The 15,206-nt window shown below is 47.1% G+C and overlaps 1 protein-coding gene across 4 annotated transcripts in view; it reads left to right on the top strand.

The window, feature by feature from the left end:
- LRP1 (LDL receptor protein 1) overlaps positions 1-15,206 on the top strand; it is a 1,015,507-nt gene that overhangs the window by 289,576 nt on the left and 710,725 nt on the right. For all 4 annotated transcript variants that reach the window (XM_068367027.1, XM_068367026.1, XM_068367028.1 and 1 more), the window contains 2 exons: positions 7,677-7,805; positions 10,377-10,497. In XM_068367027.1, coding sequence (XP_068223128.1) covers positions 7,677-7,805; positions 10,377-10,497 — 250 coding nt within the window. The remainder of the gene's footprint in view (positions 1-7,676; positions 7,806-10,376; positions 10,498-15,206) is intronic.

Genomic DNA, 15,206 nt, shown 5'->3' with positions numbered 1-15,206 from the left:
GTAACTTCAGCTCCAGCAGTGCCTACTTCGCACCTCGCTTGCGCTTCTACGAAACTACAATGTCGCAAGCGCAAACATCACAGTACAGTGAACCCTCGCTACTTCGCGGTTCGACCATCGCGGATTCACCACTTCGCGGATTTTTTTCATAACCCATGTATATACATATATCGCGTATTTTCCAGAAATATCGAAAATACAGCGATGTGACCAATGGTGCGAGATTGGAGAAAGTAAGGAAAATTGAATCGTGATTGATTTTCAATATAAATGAAACTTTGAGGAGCAACAAAGATATCATTTGTTAGAGAGATAGAGAGAGGTAAGGAATGGGAGGTAGTGAAAAGTAGCCCACAGAGAGAGAGAGAGAGAGAGAGAGAGAGAGAGAGAGAGAGAGAGAGAGAGAGAGAGGGGGGGGGGGTTTAAATGTAATAAACAAAAAAATTTGATAGGTTATAACACATTGGTGCTTATGTAATATCAACTGTATACTGTAGATGGTTTGAATAAGTTAAGAAATGGTATAAATGATACTTTTTTAGTGTATTCGTACACACTCAAGAGCGGCAGCTAGATGACAGCTGATCTAATCACAGCCAAAAGTAAAAAAAAAAAAGAAGTCAACAATACTCGATTTTTTAAAACAAACCCGAAATTTAAAAACAAAAGTACACGCTTTCTTAATGTGCAATTAACTATTTAAAGAGTGGCAATTTTCTAGAATAAAATGATATTTCCCAAAAAATAGTGGTTAGCTGATGAAATCGGATGCCGTATTTTTAGCTATGATTGAAATGGATGTAGACTACGCCTAATTATTTCGTTTCGTATTTAATTGACACTAAGCAAACTAATTTTAGTTTCTTCATCTAAATGTAAGTATTGTATAACACGAAGAGAGAGAGAGAGAGAGAGAGAGAGAGAGAGAGAGAGAGAGAGAGAGAGAGAGAGAGAGAGAGAGAGAGAGAGAGAGAGAGAATCAGCTGTTGTACTCAAATGGCGTCGTGTTTTTGTTTCGTGAGAATTTCATCGCCACGACTTTAACAACAACATACTGTACTGAACTTTACAGTATTATACAGACTACTGTAATATGATAAAGTAAAATATTTGTAATCTATTTTATATGAAATGGGGCTATTTTTTTTTTTTGTTTAAAATTTACATTTACGTATGTAAAACAACTCTCTCTCTCTCTCTCTCTCTCTCTCTCTCTCTCTCTCTCTCTCTCTCTCTCGTAGATTGTTTTCCTGCTTTGCTACGTATGCATGATTTTATCTAGATACGGTAAATAATATTTGTAATAACATATTTTATTAAAGCTTTTACTGTAATATCATTATTTATCACTTTCATCATGCGCGTTAAATTCCTTAGTTTGTTTACTGAGCGTACTTTATGACGCCGTCGTTTCAGGCGGCGTCATAAAGAAAAACATTTCATTTGGAAGTCCTAAGAAAAATTAAGTAAAACATTAGTAATAACCAAATCAACATACTGTACTGAATAATCAATATAATCGATGCAGAAACTAACCTATACACAGATGTGTAAATGCGTTTGTTTCTTCATTATAATCAGAGATAAACGTAAACAAAACATTGGTTGCCATTTTTTATCGTGCTTTTTGGCGTCTTTAGGAAACGCATGATATAAAGTCGCCCTTAATATTTGGGCCTGTTTTAGTTTAGGGTACGTTAGTACATGCATCAAGTGTTCTGTACATTAAAGGGTAGTTTGTTAACAGTACTACGTACAAGGGAAGGTTTTAAAAGTCTGAATATACATGTTAAATAAATAGGTAAATATGGTGTCACTACTTCGCGGATTTTCACCTATCGCGGCCGGGTCTGGAACCTATCTACCGCGATAAACGAGGGTTCACTGTACCTCCTCCTCCTCCTCCTCCTCCTCCTCCTCCTCATTGTCTTCGCCCTCCTCGGAGGCTAGGAGGGAGAGAGAGAAGAGGAAAAGGAGAGCTTGCTCCCCTTCGCCCAGACGTTCTCGTCGGAGAGACAGGCAACATAGAAAGAGACGTCATCGTTCTCGCTCTTCCTCGCCTTCTATCTCTTCACGAAATGTCTCGCCGAGAGACTATATGCGCTCTCGTCACAAATATAAGAAGAGCGCTTCCTCGCGTCATTGTTCTGCCTCGTGATCGACTTCCTCTCGTGAGGGATTATTTAGGCGCTTCAAGAAAAAGAGCGCTACAATACATTCTCGCTCTTCGTCACAAGAGAGTTCTCCTAAGCGTAACATGCGCTCCCGTTGGAGAAGCTCTTCCCACGATTTTTCATCTAATCGCGCCCGGAGCGCGGACAAGGGAAAAGCGCACTCTGAGCGCGATCCCTCTCCTTCACATATTAGTTTGAGGATATCAGATCGCTCTAGGAAAGGGAGAAAGAGCACTTCTCCTCACTGTCGCCATGTATCAACAGAGAGAGAATGCTCCCGTCCGTCAACCTCCTAATCGCGCAAGTCTCCGGGCATATCCGCACGGGTCATTCACCTCGCCCTCGTGTTTCAGACAGGACAGCTCCGGTTCCCGTGCTCCCTAACAAGTTACGGAATACGAGCCTCACGAGAACCTCTGAAGAAGACGCAGCGGTTCAACCCTTCTTCTCCTCGGTTGAGAACAGAGGGAAGAGGCCAGACCGCCAATCAAAGCAACCTCTTACTAAGACAGTACCGATAATTCGGTCACCTACGCTTAGACCATCGACTTCCAGGCGAGGTTAGGCGCTCGCGGCGCCATTAACCAGCGCTCAGCCTTCCCTTAGAATAATGACAATGGAGTATCCTACTTCGCCGTTACCTCCAGACACTCAGACTTCTATCGCCCTTCCTCGCGAGGAATTAGTGCGACCAGAAGATTCCTCGGAAGAGCAACCCTCAGAGGACTTAGAGTCCTCCTATCTGAGGGCTCTAAGAACTATGTGTAATATCTCAGGCCTCGGCGATCTACATCTGTCGCCTTGACACACCAACGCTCCAGCTTTAGACAGACTATGTCGTCCTCCACCAAACCCAAAGACCAGAATCGAACTTCCCTGGTCTAATCACACTGCAGGCCGTCTGAGGAAGGGCTTGCAGGTGGTCTCGGGGGAAACGGGTTCCTTGAAGTCTCAAGGATCCCACAAACTTCTACAATTCCCTTTTTCATGGCAAAAACGCTTTTACAAGGTCAGAGATGCCAACCCTTCTCCTCTGACCCTGGATCCCCTCACAGCAAGGCTCACACCTGGCTGCTCTTCCGAGAGACTCTCTTCTCTCCCAGTCTCCTTCACTGCCACAGAAGCCTCGGCAATGGAAGCAGCATCAATGTCTCTTCTGGAGGCATTATCCTTGTTTGACATGTGGTCAGGCACAGTCGGCTACCTAGCGAGTCACAAAGATCTATCAAACCAAAACTCCATGCAGTCCCTGCAGGAAGTCCTAGCTGCTGGTGCTAAAACAATGGACTTCCTAACTGCTACAACTGCAACCATGTGGGGCAATTGGATCCTCAAAAGGAGGGAATCAGTAGTTTCCAGACTTCATGGGAGCATCGGTAAGGCGGAGAAGTCAGATTTGAGAAACACTGACATTCTGCAACGTCTTCTCTTTTCTAAACAGGCAGTTTCCTCTGCCCTAGATACTTGGAGGAAAGAGACGCAGGACACCGCGATGTAAAAGGCTGCCTCCCTTCGCACAATGCAACAGCAGCCAACTCCTCAACCCTAAACCACAACCGCAACTCCACTCCCAGCCAAGAGCCTCAGCCGCCCCTCTTTTATAGCCAAACCTATGGGCAGAGGAAAGTCGCCTCCTCCCAAGGCTAAAGGCAGAGGGAGGAACCCTAGACAGAAATAGGGTCACGGCTCCCCCCTCACAGTGCATAGGGGGGTGCCTGCAGGGGAATTGGAGGAGGTGGAAGGCTATGGGGGCCATGCAATGGACCATCAATGTGCTTCGTTGGGGGTACCGCATCCCCTTCATAGGCTCTCCTCCTCCTCTAATTCCTCCCCTGATCTCGTCCTCCCAGGTCCCTCGGGATCCCAGGAAACAGCAAGCCATAGCTCGGGAGATCTAGAGCATGCTTATAAAAGGCGCCATACAAGAGGTCTCCAACACCTCCCCGGGGTTTTTCAGTTGCCTCTTTCGGGTAGAAAAAGCCTCGGGAGGTTAGAGACCAGTAATCGATCTTTCTACCTTGAATCAGTTTGTGAAGCAAACTCCATTCAAAATGGAGACATCAGCCTCCGTGACCCAAGCGGTTAATCCAGGAGACTTTATGGCATCTGTGGACTTGAAAGACGCATATTTCCAAGTGCCGATCCATCGCGCATATCGGAAATTCCTGCGCTTTCTGGTTCAGGGTCGAATTTTCGAGTTCAAAGTCATATGCTTCGGCCTCTCGACCGCCCCACAGGTCTTTACGAGGGTTTTCGAACTCGTTTCCTCGTGGGCTCACAAGCACGGGATACGTCTGCTAAGGTACCTAGACGATTGGCTACTCCTGGCCTTGTCCAGGGAGCTAGCTCTGGATTACCTGAGAAGACTTCTAGACCTTTGCAAGGACCTGGGAATCCTTGTAAACGCAGAGAAATCCTGCTTGATTCCAACCCAAGTCTTAAACTATCTGGGTATGTCCATCAACACCCAGGTAGGGAGGGTGTTCCCTTCAGAAGACAGACTTCGGAGACTGGAACAATCCATCGGCCAACTCTTGTCTCCACTGCCTCCTACAGCCAAGTCGTGGCAGAAAATTCTGGGCCATCTTTCCTCCCTGGAAAAACTAGTTCGAGCCGGAAGATCAAGAATGAAAAGTCTCCAGTGGCATCTGAAGACCCATTGGTCTCAAAAGTCAGATCCCCTATTCTTGTCAGTGGAGGTTCCAGCTCTGGTGATACAAGATCTTCATTGGTGGTCAACCAGAGAGAATATCCAAAAGGGCATTCCCCTCCAAAGCCCCAGTCCGAAGTGAAAACTTTTCGGACGTATCGCTACGGGGCTGGGATTCCCACCCTGGCCCGAAATTAGCATCAAGAGTTTGGTCTCTGATAGAACAAACTCTCCATATAAATCACCTGGAATTATTAGCAGCCTGGAAAGGCCTAAAATACTTTGTAAAAGATCTGCAAGGACGAGAGGTGATGCTGATGAGCGACAACTCCCCAACCGTCTCGTACATCAACAAACAAGGGGGTACTCTGGCAAGAGACCTCTGTCTGCTAGCGGTCCAGATTTGCCAGTGGGCGGAAGGTCACAACATTTCTCTCACAGCCAGGTTTATTCCGGGCTGGAGAAACATTGTTGCGGATCAACTGAGCAGGCATCACCAAGTGATGAGTGGCAAATGGTCTTTGGATCCTCGAGTAGCGAAGACAGTAATAGCTTTGTTGGGTTTCCCCACAATAGACCTGTTCGCCACTTCTCCGAATGCGAAACTTCCCCGCTACGGATCCCCAGTTCCAGACCATCAAGCAGCGATCCAGGACGCCCTTCAACATTGTTGGGATAACCTGGACGGATATGCTTTTCCACCCTTTTGCCTGCTCAGAAAGGTGATCAACAAACTCAGGACCTCCCGGAACTGTAAGCTAACTCTAATAGCTCTGGCATGGCCAAGCAGAGAATGGTACGCAGACCCTCTTTCCCTGCTGGTTCAAGTTCAAAGGATTCTGCCTCCAGAACCCCTTCTGCTGACGCAGCCACACAGTGGTATCCCCCACGGGAGAATCCCCTTCCTGAAGCTTCACGCCTGGAGGCTGTCCAGTCACTCCTCAGAAGCAAAGGCTTTTCAGGGAAGGTGGCTGAGCACATGTCCAGGCACCTGCGCCAATCTTCCACAAACCTCTACCAAGCAAGATGGAGAGTGTTTGCAGCTTGGTGTAGAGGGCGGGGCGTGTCTCCACTCGATCCCTCTCTTCCATTAGTGGCAGACTTCCTTGTGTACCTCAGGGAGGAAAAACTCCTCTCAGTTTCGGCAATTAAAGGCTATCGTTCAGCCTTAAGCCTCATTTGTAGACTTAGAGGGGTTGACCTTTCCACCTCAGAAGATAGCACCTTGTTGATTTGAGGTTTTGAGAGATCTTACCCCCCCAGTTGAGATTAGACCACAACCTTGGGACGTGTCTCTGGTCTTACGTTCCTTGAATGTTCCACCCTCTGAGCCCTTAAATAGGACCTCTGACTACTTCCTAACCCTTAAGACAATCTTCCTAGTAGCTCTGGCCCCGGCAAAAAGGGTCGGGGGAACTACATGGTCTATCCTACAAAGTCACCCATTCTAGAGGATGGGACGAAGTCTCGCTCAACTTCGTGCCAGGCTTTGTGGCCAGAACTCAGAATCCTTCATCGGCCGATGAGAGGTTTAGAGAATTTCAATTTTCCAGCCTCAGTAAGGTAACACAGGATACTAACCAATTGCTACTGTTTTCTAAGCAAATACCTCAAGCGCACCAGACCTTTCAGACCACGCCTCTGTTATCTCTTCCTCAGTACCAACAAGGTAAAGAAGAGAATCTCTCGCAACACCATCTCTTTTTGGCTCAAGAAAGTTATTGCGAGAGCCATTCATGGAGACCCAGAGGCAGCTCAACCCAAAGCCCATTAAGTTAGGGGAGTGGCGGCCTCACTGGCGTTTAAGAGAAATTTTTCAGTCTCCCAAGTCTTAAGAGCTGGAGTCTGGAAACGCCAGTCTACATTCACCACTCACTATTTAACCGATGTGACACATAGGTCTCGAAACACCTTTTCTATAGGGCCTATTGTGGCAGGTCAACAGGTGCTGTAGCTACCTTACACCTTTTCAGGGGACAGTAGCCATTGGTCGAGGATTTTGTGTTACACTAGGTTTTTAGAAGGACATCCATCTATCATCTGCACTTCCTTCTTCCTCCCATTTGGGTATTCTAGTCTGTAACCAGTTTCAGCTGGACTCGCCAATGGAAATAAGGTATGAAACTCATCTGACTCCTCTCACAGGGTATAAGCTATACTCGTAGTCACGAGGGTTCCCCTTTTCAAGGTCGGGGGAATCCTAAGTATGAAAGGGTCCGAGTCGAATGTTCCCGACCCTCTTCATCCTGAAACATTTGTTTCCACGTAGTTACAAACTTTCAGTCATGCTAAGATTATGGGGATCTACAAAGAAAAGTTTAACTGAAGATTTTTTCGTCAAAAGAGTCTAGTCTGAGGACTATCTTCCCTAGGAATAGGGAACTCCTCGACCACCCTGACCTCAAGACTAAGTCTCCTATAGTAAAGAATGAGGGTTTGTATCTAGTGTAGGAACAAATGACAAACTTATAACAGAGTTTGTATTTTTCTTAACATACAAACCCGAATTCTTTACACAAATCTTCCCTCCGTCACCCCCCCCCCCCTAAAAATAGTCCTAGCTAGAATCCGATTGAAGGTATTCAGTAGCTACTGACTGGCAGTCCCCCACCACTAACAGGTGGATAACTACCGGCCCGGTTGTTAACGATCTTGTTAAGGTTTTCTGCCGTATTTTCCAGCTCGTGCTAGAATATCTCCTATAGTAAAGAATTCGGGTTTGTATGTTAGGAAAAATACAAACTCTTTTATAAGTTTGTCATATTTAGTGAAAGATGATTTAAGAAAGAAAGATTTTGTATACTGCATATTTTGAGTTACTGGTATTATAATTATTCCTCTGTCTATTGCAGAAAACATGTCAGAAGACTCATGGCTGTACTTATTGTACTGCTAATGAAACTTGTATTGCTACATACCAACTTTGCGATGGAGTTGAAGACTGTGGAGATGGCAGTGATGAAGCTAATTGTGAAGATAAGGTATGTTGAAAATCACAATGATTGCTCTTTAGAATAGCTGAAATGCTATTGTTTTTTTCATGCTTGGATGTATCATTATAGACATAAGTTCTTGGGAGAAAAACAGGAAAAAGGAAAGAATACCGAACTATCACCTTTATTAAAGAAACCAAATAACTCACAGCTGTTGAACAAAAACACTGGCAAAAAATCAGTAAAATATATTGTATATTATACAAAACTAGACTTTGGATAAGTTAGTGGTTTCAAAGCATTTTATGAATGCCAACCTCCTCTGCCACATGCAGTCACAATAGCTTTGACAACTTTAGCAGTAATAAAATAAGTATAATGACCCAGATTGAAAGCAGAAATAATTTTGAACACTTAATACAGTGAGTAACAAATGTATATATGCTGAATGATATTATGTGATTCCTCTTTTATGCAGTCGCTAGTTCTCAAAAATAGATTTTGTGTATCTGCGAAGCCGTTCAAAATATGCGAGTCATGCACCATAAAACGTATCAAATCTATTGTCCTTTTAAGAACCTTAAATTTTTAATCTATCATTAGACTTGGATCCAATTCTTTTATAGCTCTGTGACCAAATACTGTAGCAATATTGAATGACTATGCATTCTTGGACAGAGGTCATGTTGGAAATCTAATACCACAAAACAAATTTGCTACATAACCCCTAATAAGTTGTTTAAAGTAAGTTCTGATTCTGTTTTTCCCCCAAGTATTCGGAGACAACTGCTTCCAAGGCTACGAATATCTCTCACTTCTCTATTTTTTATGTGGATAATCGTTAGTTTGTTATCTGTTACAAAGGAGGTCTGATAATTATAGTTCTTTATAGTCTTTCAGTCATCTATATCTCAAACACATTTGGACTTGTATAAGACTAATCAGTTACCTAATCTTGTTTTAGTGTGAATTTAATTTCCTGCTTTGAGCCCGTCATTACAGTTGATAAACCAAAATCTTTAAATGTAGGCTTGCAAACTGTTTGTGGGTAATAACGTATAAAGTGTTCTCAAGATATTTTCCTTTGCAGTTTCTATAGTAGAGGGTATTTCTTGTTTTATATAAGGCTTATTATTAGTGGAGAAGGTGAGGCTAGTTAATTATAAAGGGAATGAGGATGATAATGCCTCTCCAGCTTTTGTCTTTGTGTCAGTTTAATGAGTTTAATTTTTGTTAGTAATTTTAAGAATTTGATATTAACTACTTTTGTGGAAACTCAGAAACAATTTTTTATTCAAGTTGATATTTAAGGCCTAACCTGTTTGGTTTCAAAGCCTATCCTAGCTTCTCAAGTGGTTGCTAGTTGTTCTAGTGCATCAATCAGTAAGGACTCTGACTGTACACGGCACCCCTCAGGTTCGAGATTCTTTTGTAGAGCCTCAATTCTTTATTTACTTTAGACTTTCGTGCTGAGTAACCCTCACACCCACAATTTTATCCGCTCTTTTAGGCACCTGGAATTTAGTGAAGGATTGTTGCCTGGATCATTATTACCCCCCTCCCCACTCTTGCTAAAGTTAGTGCTTCTAAACAAATGCTTATCCTTTATTTGCTGAAGATGGTAGTCTTGATATTTTATCAATAGAACAAGTGCCCTGTACAACTCTTTATAATTATGTGGTTGGCAAGGAATATAGTATCATTTCCTTAGGTTAAATGTTTTTTTTTAAATTATTCTGCCAAAGATTTGCAAAATCTGTGTGGTTCCTCATGTTTGAATGGTTGCGTGTGTTGTTTGCTTGGAAGATAAGCCACTAGCTCATTCACATTAGATAAATATAGAGATTAGCACCTTGGGTCTTTTCATGTGGAAGGATGCAGTTCCTCAGAAGTGGAATGGCTCATATCCTTGACCGTGTAGTTACTCGGGTACTTGATAATAGAATGACTAGGGTCCCTAGACATAGACTGGCATAGGTACTCAGTAAAAGAGGAAGTTCAAATCCTTAGAATCATAGTAACTATAGTTTATATAAGTGGAACCATTTTGCTCCTGTAAAAAAAGAGTGGTTCATAGCTTCAGAAGTACAATAGCTTGACATTTTGAACTCCTCAGTCAGAGGATGTCATTTCTTGAGAGGGCTGAATATTTATGTCATACTGATTCTTCCTTCAATGGCATCTATCATTCGAGCAATGGTTATTACAATAAAATTAGCTTTCCCCCGATAGAGTCATAGGGTGGCTAGAGCACCAACCAACCGGGGCCTTCGGTTCTGTTATTAAAAGTCTCAAATAATCAATACTGGGCTTTACACCAAAATTGTAACTACAGCTAACTATAGGTAATCGATTATGTTGTGAAACATATATAAGTTTCCAAAAAAATAATCAATGTATTTTTATTAGAAACAATACTGGACTTTCTGCCTCCCACCCAGCTAATTTTCTTAGCTCATGGATCAGACAACATTATTGACAGCTGACTGCCATTTTATTTCTCTCTTTTGGAGTCCCTGAACTAATGTGTTTTTATGAAAAACTTTGCTTAAGAAAAGCTGTACAAAGTATACAGTTTATGTAGTTATAGGTTACTTCATATTAACAATATTTTTTCAGGTACCACCAAGTTGTAGTGAAGAAGAATTTTTGTGTGTACAAAGTCGTGTCTGCATCCACAAATCATTGAGATGTGATGGAAGTAATGATTGTCTTGACAAATCTGATGAGCTGGATTGTGGTGAGTCGTGATGAGTTAGTGTTTTAACTTTTAATCATATCAAGTATAGCTTTTCAATCTTTAGAGTACAGTTGTTTATCTACATTCACCTCATAAAATAATTGCTTTTCCCTGGAAAATATATGTGCCACAAATATTTTAGATTAGAATATATGCAATTTATAGTTGATAGGTGCTTTCATCATCATCTTGAATTTTTCTATGGCTCTTGTGCAGAAAATCAACCACTTTCTTTCTCTGTGCATATTGCAGTATGTATTGTAAAATATGATTATATATTGTTCCAACACGGAGTGCTTACCTCAAACTACTTGCTTAGGAGTATCTGGGATCTCCTCCCATCCGACCAGAATTTTGTGTAGTTTACCTTACTCCCGTTTTCTATGCAGGACATTCTTTGGCAGAGTGATACGCGCCCAGAGACGACCCGGGGTCAAAGAGCATGCTTGCTCAGGTCTTGATCTCCAGTAAGTTTTTGGTCGCGTCGGCGTTAACACCCCGACGCTCTCTCTTAACCCAGTGCGACCCTTTGTGTCCCCGACCCCATTGTGTCTCACGTGGTCCCTTTGTGTGCTTCCCTATCCTTTCCCTCTGTGTTCCTGAGTCTCGCGGTGTATTACAAGTGCGTTATAGAGCATCCCCGTCATTGCCCTGGGCCTGTGGCCGGCAAATCGTGTGGCGCTTTCCTCTCTAAGCCCGAAGTTGACCCGCACTCCTTGTGTTCGTCGTGTAGGGGCAGTGTGTGTTCCCCTACAACCACGTGTCCGGAGTGCAAGTCCTGGAATGAAGTGCAGTGGGTGCGATACGGCACTAAGAAGAACAAGGCCTCTCGACGGTCCCCTAGGAAGTCCAGCGTCTCTTCGCCCCTTGCTTCACCCGGCGTCCCGTCGGACAGTCTCTCTCTGCCGTCTTCCCCTACCCAGTGTAGGGGTCGAGGTAAGTCTGTTGCGGGGAAGCGGCCTGTGGCCCTTCCCCAGGAGTCTGATTTACCTGACAGTGGGATTGTGTCTTCGGTCCAGGCAAGTGGGGGCCTGAGGGGGAGGCGGGTGTGTATCCGGGGGACGGAGCCCTGGTGAAAGCAGGTCCCGTCTCGTCGGACGATACGATGTGGGGTAAAACTGCTGCAGTCTCTTCTCCCGCCTCTTGGGCAGGTTTTTCAGGTACGTCAGCAGCCGAGGGTGCTGCTGAGAAGGACGACTCGCCGCCATCAGACACCCTCGTGTGGGCGCCTCCGAAGACACCCTTCAGATCGCCCCTGAGGATGAAAGAGGAGTTTGAGACCTGGTTCCACTGCGAGGAGCTCCCCCGCTCCCCTCCAATGCCTTCAGCTACGTTCCCGGCAGACTTCATGGAGCCTTCGTCGCCGGTCGAACCCCATGCAGAACCACCAGCAACGCGGCACGATTCAGGCCCTCCAACGAGGTCCTACAGGTCTTCAGGCTCCTCGGTCAAGGCCTACTCCTACTCATCGGAAGACGGAGCCCCGTGAGACCATAGAAGACGGCGAGATAGGTCCCGAAGGAGGCGATCTCGCTTGTACTCCCATTCAAGATCCCGCCACGTGAGTAGACGTTCCAGATCCCCCAGGAGGAAATTCAGGAGAAGCCTTTCGCCGGAGGAAGAATGGGTACGAGTCTCCATCCCCCGTAGCCAACTCCTGGGGGCTGCAGCAGTCGCGGGCACCTCGGGATGGCGCCCCAGGCCCCGCTCACCAGTAGGTTTTGTCGACGAAAGGAAGTATGACCGACGGAGGGACTCGTCTCATCAGGAACCAAGGGACAGGCATAAGTCCGCGAAGGTTGCGACTCCACCCGCCCAGCGGGGAGAGTCGCCCCTTCGGTCTGGCAGCCGCGTCCCAGCCTCAAGATCTTCGATGAGTCGTCCAGAACGGGAGAAACACCTTTCCTCGATAGATCCAGGACTGAGGCCTCCGTTCCAGCGGCGATACCCATCCTACTGCCTGAAGCGAGGGGACTGGACCACTCCAGGAGGATGCCTCCTCCTCGTGCGGCTCCCCCCGTCGGAGGTCCTTCGTCACGAGAACTGGGACGCCCAACGTAGAAGGTAGAGGACAGAGAAGAAGGTTCGCCAGCGGAGGTTTCTGCATACAGGAGGGTGATAGGCCTCATCCGACGGCACCATAGGCTGGACGAACCGGAGCCCTCTACTGACGAGGTCTGGCTCTCGAGCCTCAACAGGCTGGTGGATGTACCTGTACAACAGAGGCCCTCACTAGCCCTCCCTTTAGCTAGGGATGTGAAGCTATGATTGGCGCACGTTAGCAAGGTCGTGGCCAACCATGCGGTAGCCTCCAAGAACCAGATCGCGTCTAGACTTCTCCAGGGCCTGAAGACGCAGTCCCGGTTCTACCTCCCAGAAGGACACCGCGCGGGGGCCTGCGCATTGGAACCAGCAGTCGCCATCTTGTGACAGGGCGCAGCAGAGGAGAGGGCTACCACGGCCCCGGTTTGTTTCTCCCCAGCGGAGACTGCCATGATGGAGGAGCTGTCCAGGGACTGGATTCACGTGTCATCGTGACTGGATTGGTGGGCCTCCACGCTGGTAGGGTTCCAGTCTTCGCACGACCTCACAATCCTGGAAATTCAGGCCTTGCTAAAGGAGCTGATTAGCTCGGGAGGTAAGGCCCTGAAGTTCCTTAACTATCAGTCTATAACACAAACCGCCAACTGGATACTGAGAAAAAGGGACACAGTGCTCAGCAGGCTTGTAAGGCGGCTCCCTGACAGGGAAGCGAGGTCCCTGAGGAGCCTTCCACTGTGGGACGAGTCAGTTTTCCCCCTCAAGGAAGTGGAAGAGACGGTGGAGAGGGTGAGGAAACTAAAGTATGTGGGGGAACCCAAGCCCCCTCCAGCAAGAAGACCCACCCATAGAAGAGCACTTTCTGACATCCCTCTCCTTCCTCGCGCCTCACCTAACCAGCCCAGGAGAGACGCCCTTACTATATCCTGGCAGCAACCTTCGCAGCCCTCCCGTAGGAGAACGTCGGCTGCGCAGTCAGCATTCGGGCCCTCTTATTCAGCCGCCAGAAGAGGTCGTTTGGGCCACGCCTCTCGAAGGAGATAGGGAGAGAGACCCCCTACTCCTGCCGAAGCCTCAGGTGGGGGGGGATGCCTCAAACATTCTTGGCAAGCATGGCGGGACCACGGATCGGACCCATGGACCGTGACAGTCCTGAAAGAAGGGTACAGGTTGCCCTTCCTGGTGGACCCCCCACCTCTGATACCAGATCTACAGGCGGAATGGTTGGCACCGAAGGACCCCTTGAGAAGGACGGCCCTACAAGAAGAGGTCTCTGCTATGTTGGCGAAAGGGGCAATGGAACCAGTCAAGAACCCAGGTCCAGGGTTCTACCGCAGACTCTTCCTGGTGGAGAAAGCGACAGGGGGCTGGAGACCGGTCATAGACCTCTCAGCCTTCAACAGGTTCGTGTGCAAGACCGACTTCAAGATGGAGACTCCGAAGTCGGTCCTAGGGGCCTTGAGGGAAGGAGACTTCATGATGTCCATAGACCTCAAGGACGCATACTTCCAGGTCCCTGTCCACCCCTCCAGCAGGAAGTACCTAAGGGTTAAATGGGGTACCCAAATGTTACAGTTCAAGACCCTCTGCTTCGGTCTGTCCACAGCCCCTCAGGTCTTCACGAGGATCTTCGCGACAGTCTCAGCCTGGGCGCACGAACAGGGCATCCGCCTGATTCGGTACCTGGATGACTGGTTGTTGCTTTCAGCCTCAAGGGAAGTACTGAGGGGGCAAGGCGCGAAGCTCCTGCAGTTCTGCAACGTCCTGGGTATCACCATCAACCTGGAGAAGTCCCAACTGATACTCTCCAGCAGGATGACCTACCTCGGGATGGTGCTGGACTCTCGGTTGGCGAGAGCATTCCCTTCTGCGGAGAGACTGGACAAACTGAGCCAGATCCTACGGCCCTTCCTGGGTCTGCCCAGGAGAGCCAGGGACTGGCAGACTGATAGGTCACCTTGTGTCATTGGAGAAGTTAGTCCCACAAGGGAGACTCAAACTCAGGGGAGTACAGTGGAACGTGAAGGAGGCCTGGAACCAGAGAGACTCCCCGCACAAGGTGGTCCCGATGTCCTCGGAAACGAAGGAGGTCCTCGAGTGGTGGCACGACACATCGAACACCCTCGAGGGGATGCCCTTCGCGGCCGACCCTCCGGAGATGCTCCTGTTCACGGACGCATCCAAGGAGGGTTGGGGTGCTCATCTCCTCGACAGCACAGCGAGAGGAAGATGGGTAGCCGAAGAGAAGAACCTTCACATCAACGTACTTGAAATGATGTCAGTGCAAAGGGAATGCCTAGAATTCGTACAGAAGCTCCGGGGAAACACCGTGGCACTGATGTGCGACAACGCCACGGTGGTGGCCTACATAAAGAAGCAAGGAGGACTAAAATCGAGGGAGTTGTGCGGCCTCACGTTGGAATTCCTGGAATGGGCCGAAGGGGAGCAGATCAAGATCTCGGCCAGGTTCATTCCAGGGAAGAGGAACGTCCTGGCCGACGGCCTCAGCAGAATGGGTCAAGTGGTGGGGTCTGAGTGGTCCTTGCACCCAGAAGTGGCCAAGACTCTGATTCAGAAGTGGGGCTCGCCAGTAATAGACCTCTTCGCCACGAGGCTGAACGCACAGCTCCCCGTGTTTTGTTCTCCTGTGCCAGATCTAGGAGCAGCGT

Source organism: Palaemon carinicauda, chromosome 44, assembly GCF_036898095.1.
Source record: "Palaemon carinicauda isolate YSFRI2023 chromosome 44, ASM3689809v2, whole genome shotgun sequence".
Classification (NCBI taxonomy): domain Eukaryota; kingdom Metazoa; phylum Arthropoda; class Malacostraca; order Decapoda; family Palaemonidae; genus Palaemon; species Palaemon carinicauda.
This window is presented reverse-complemented; position numbering and strand designations above follow the sequence as displayed.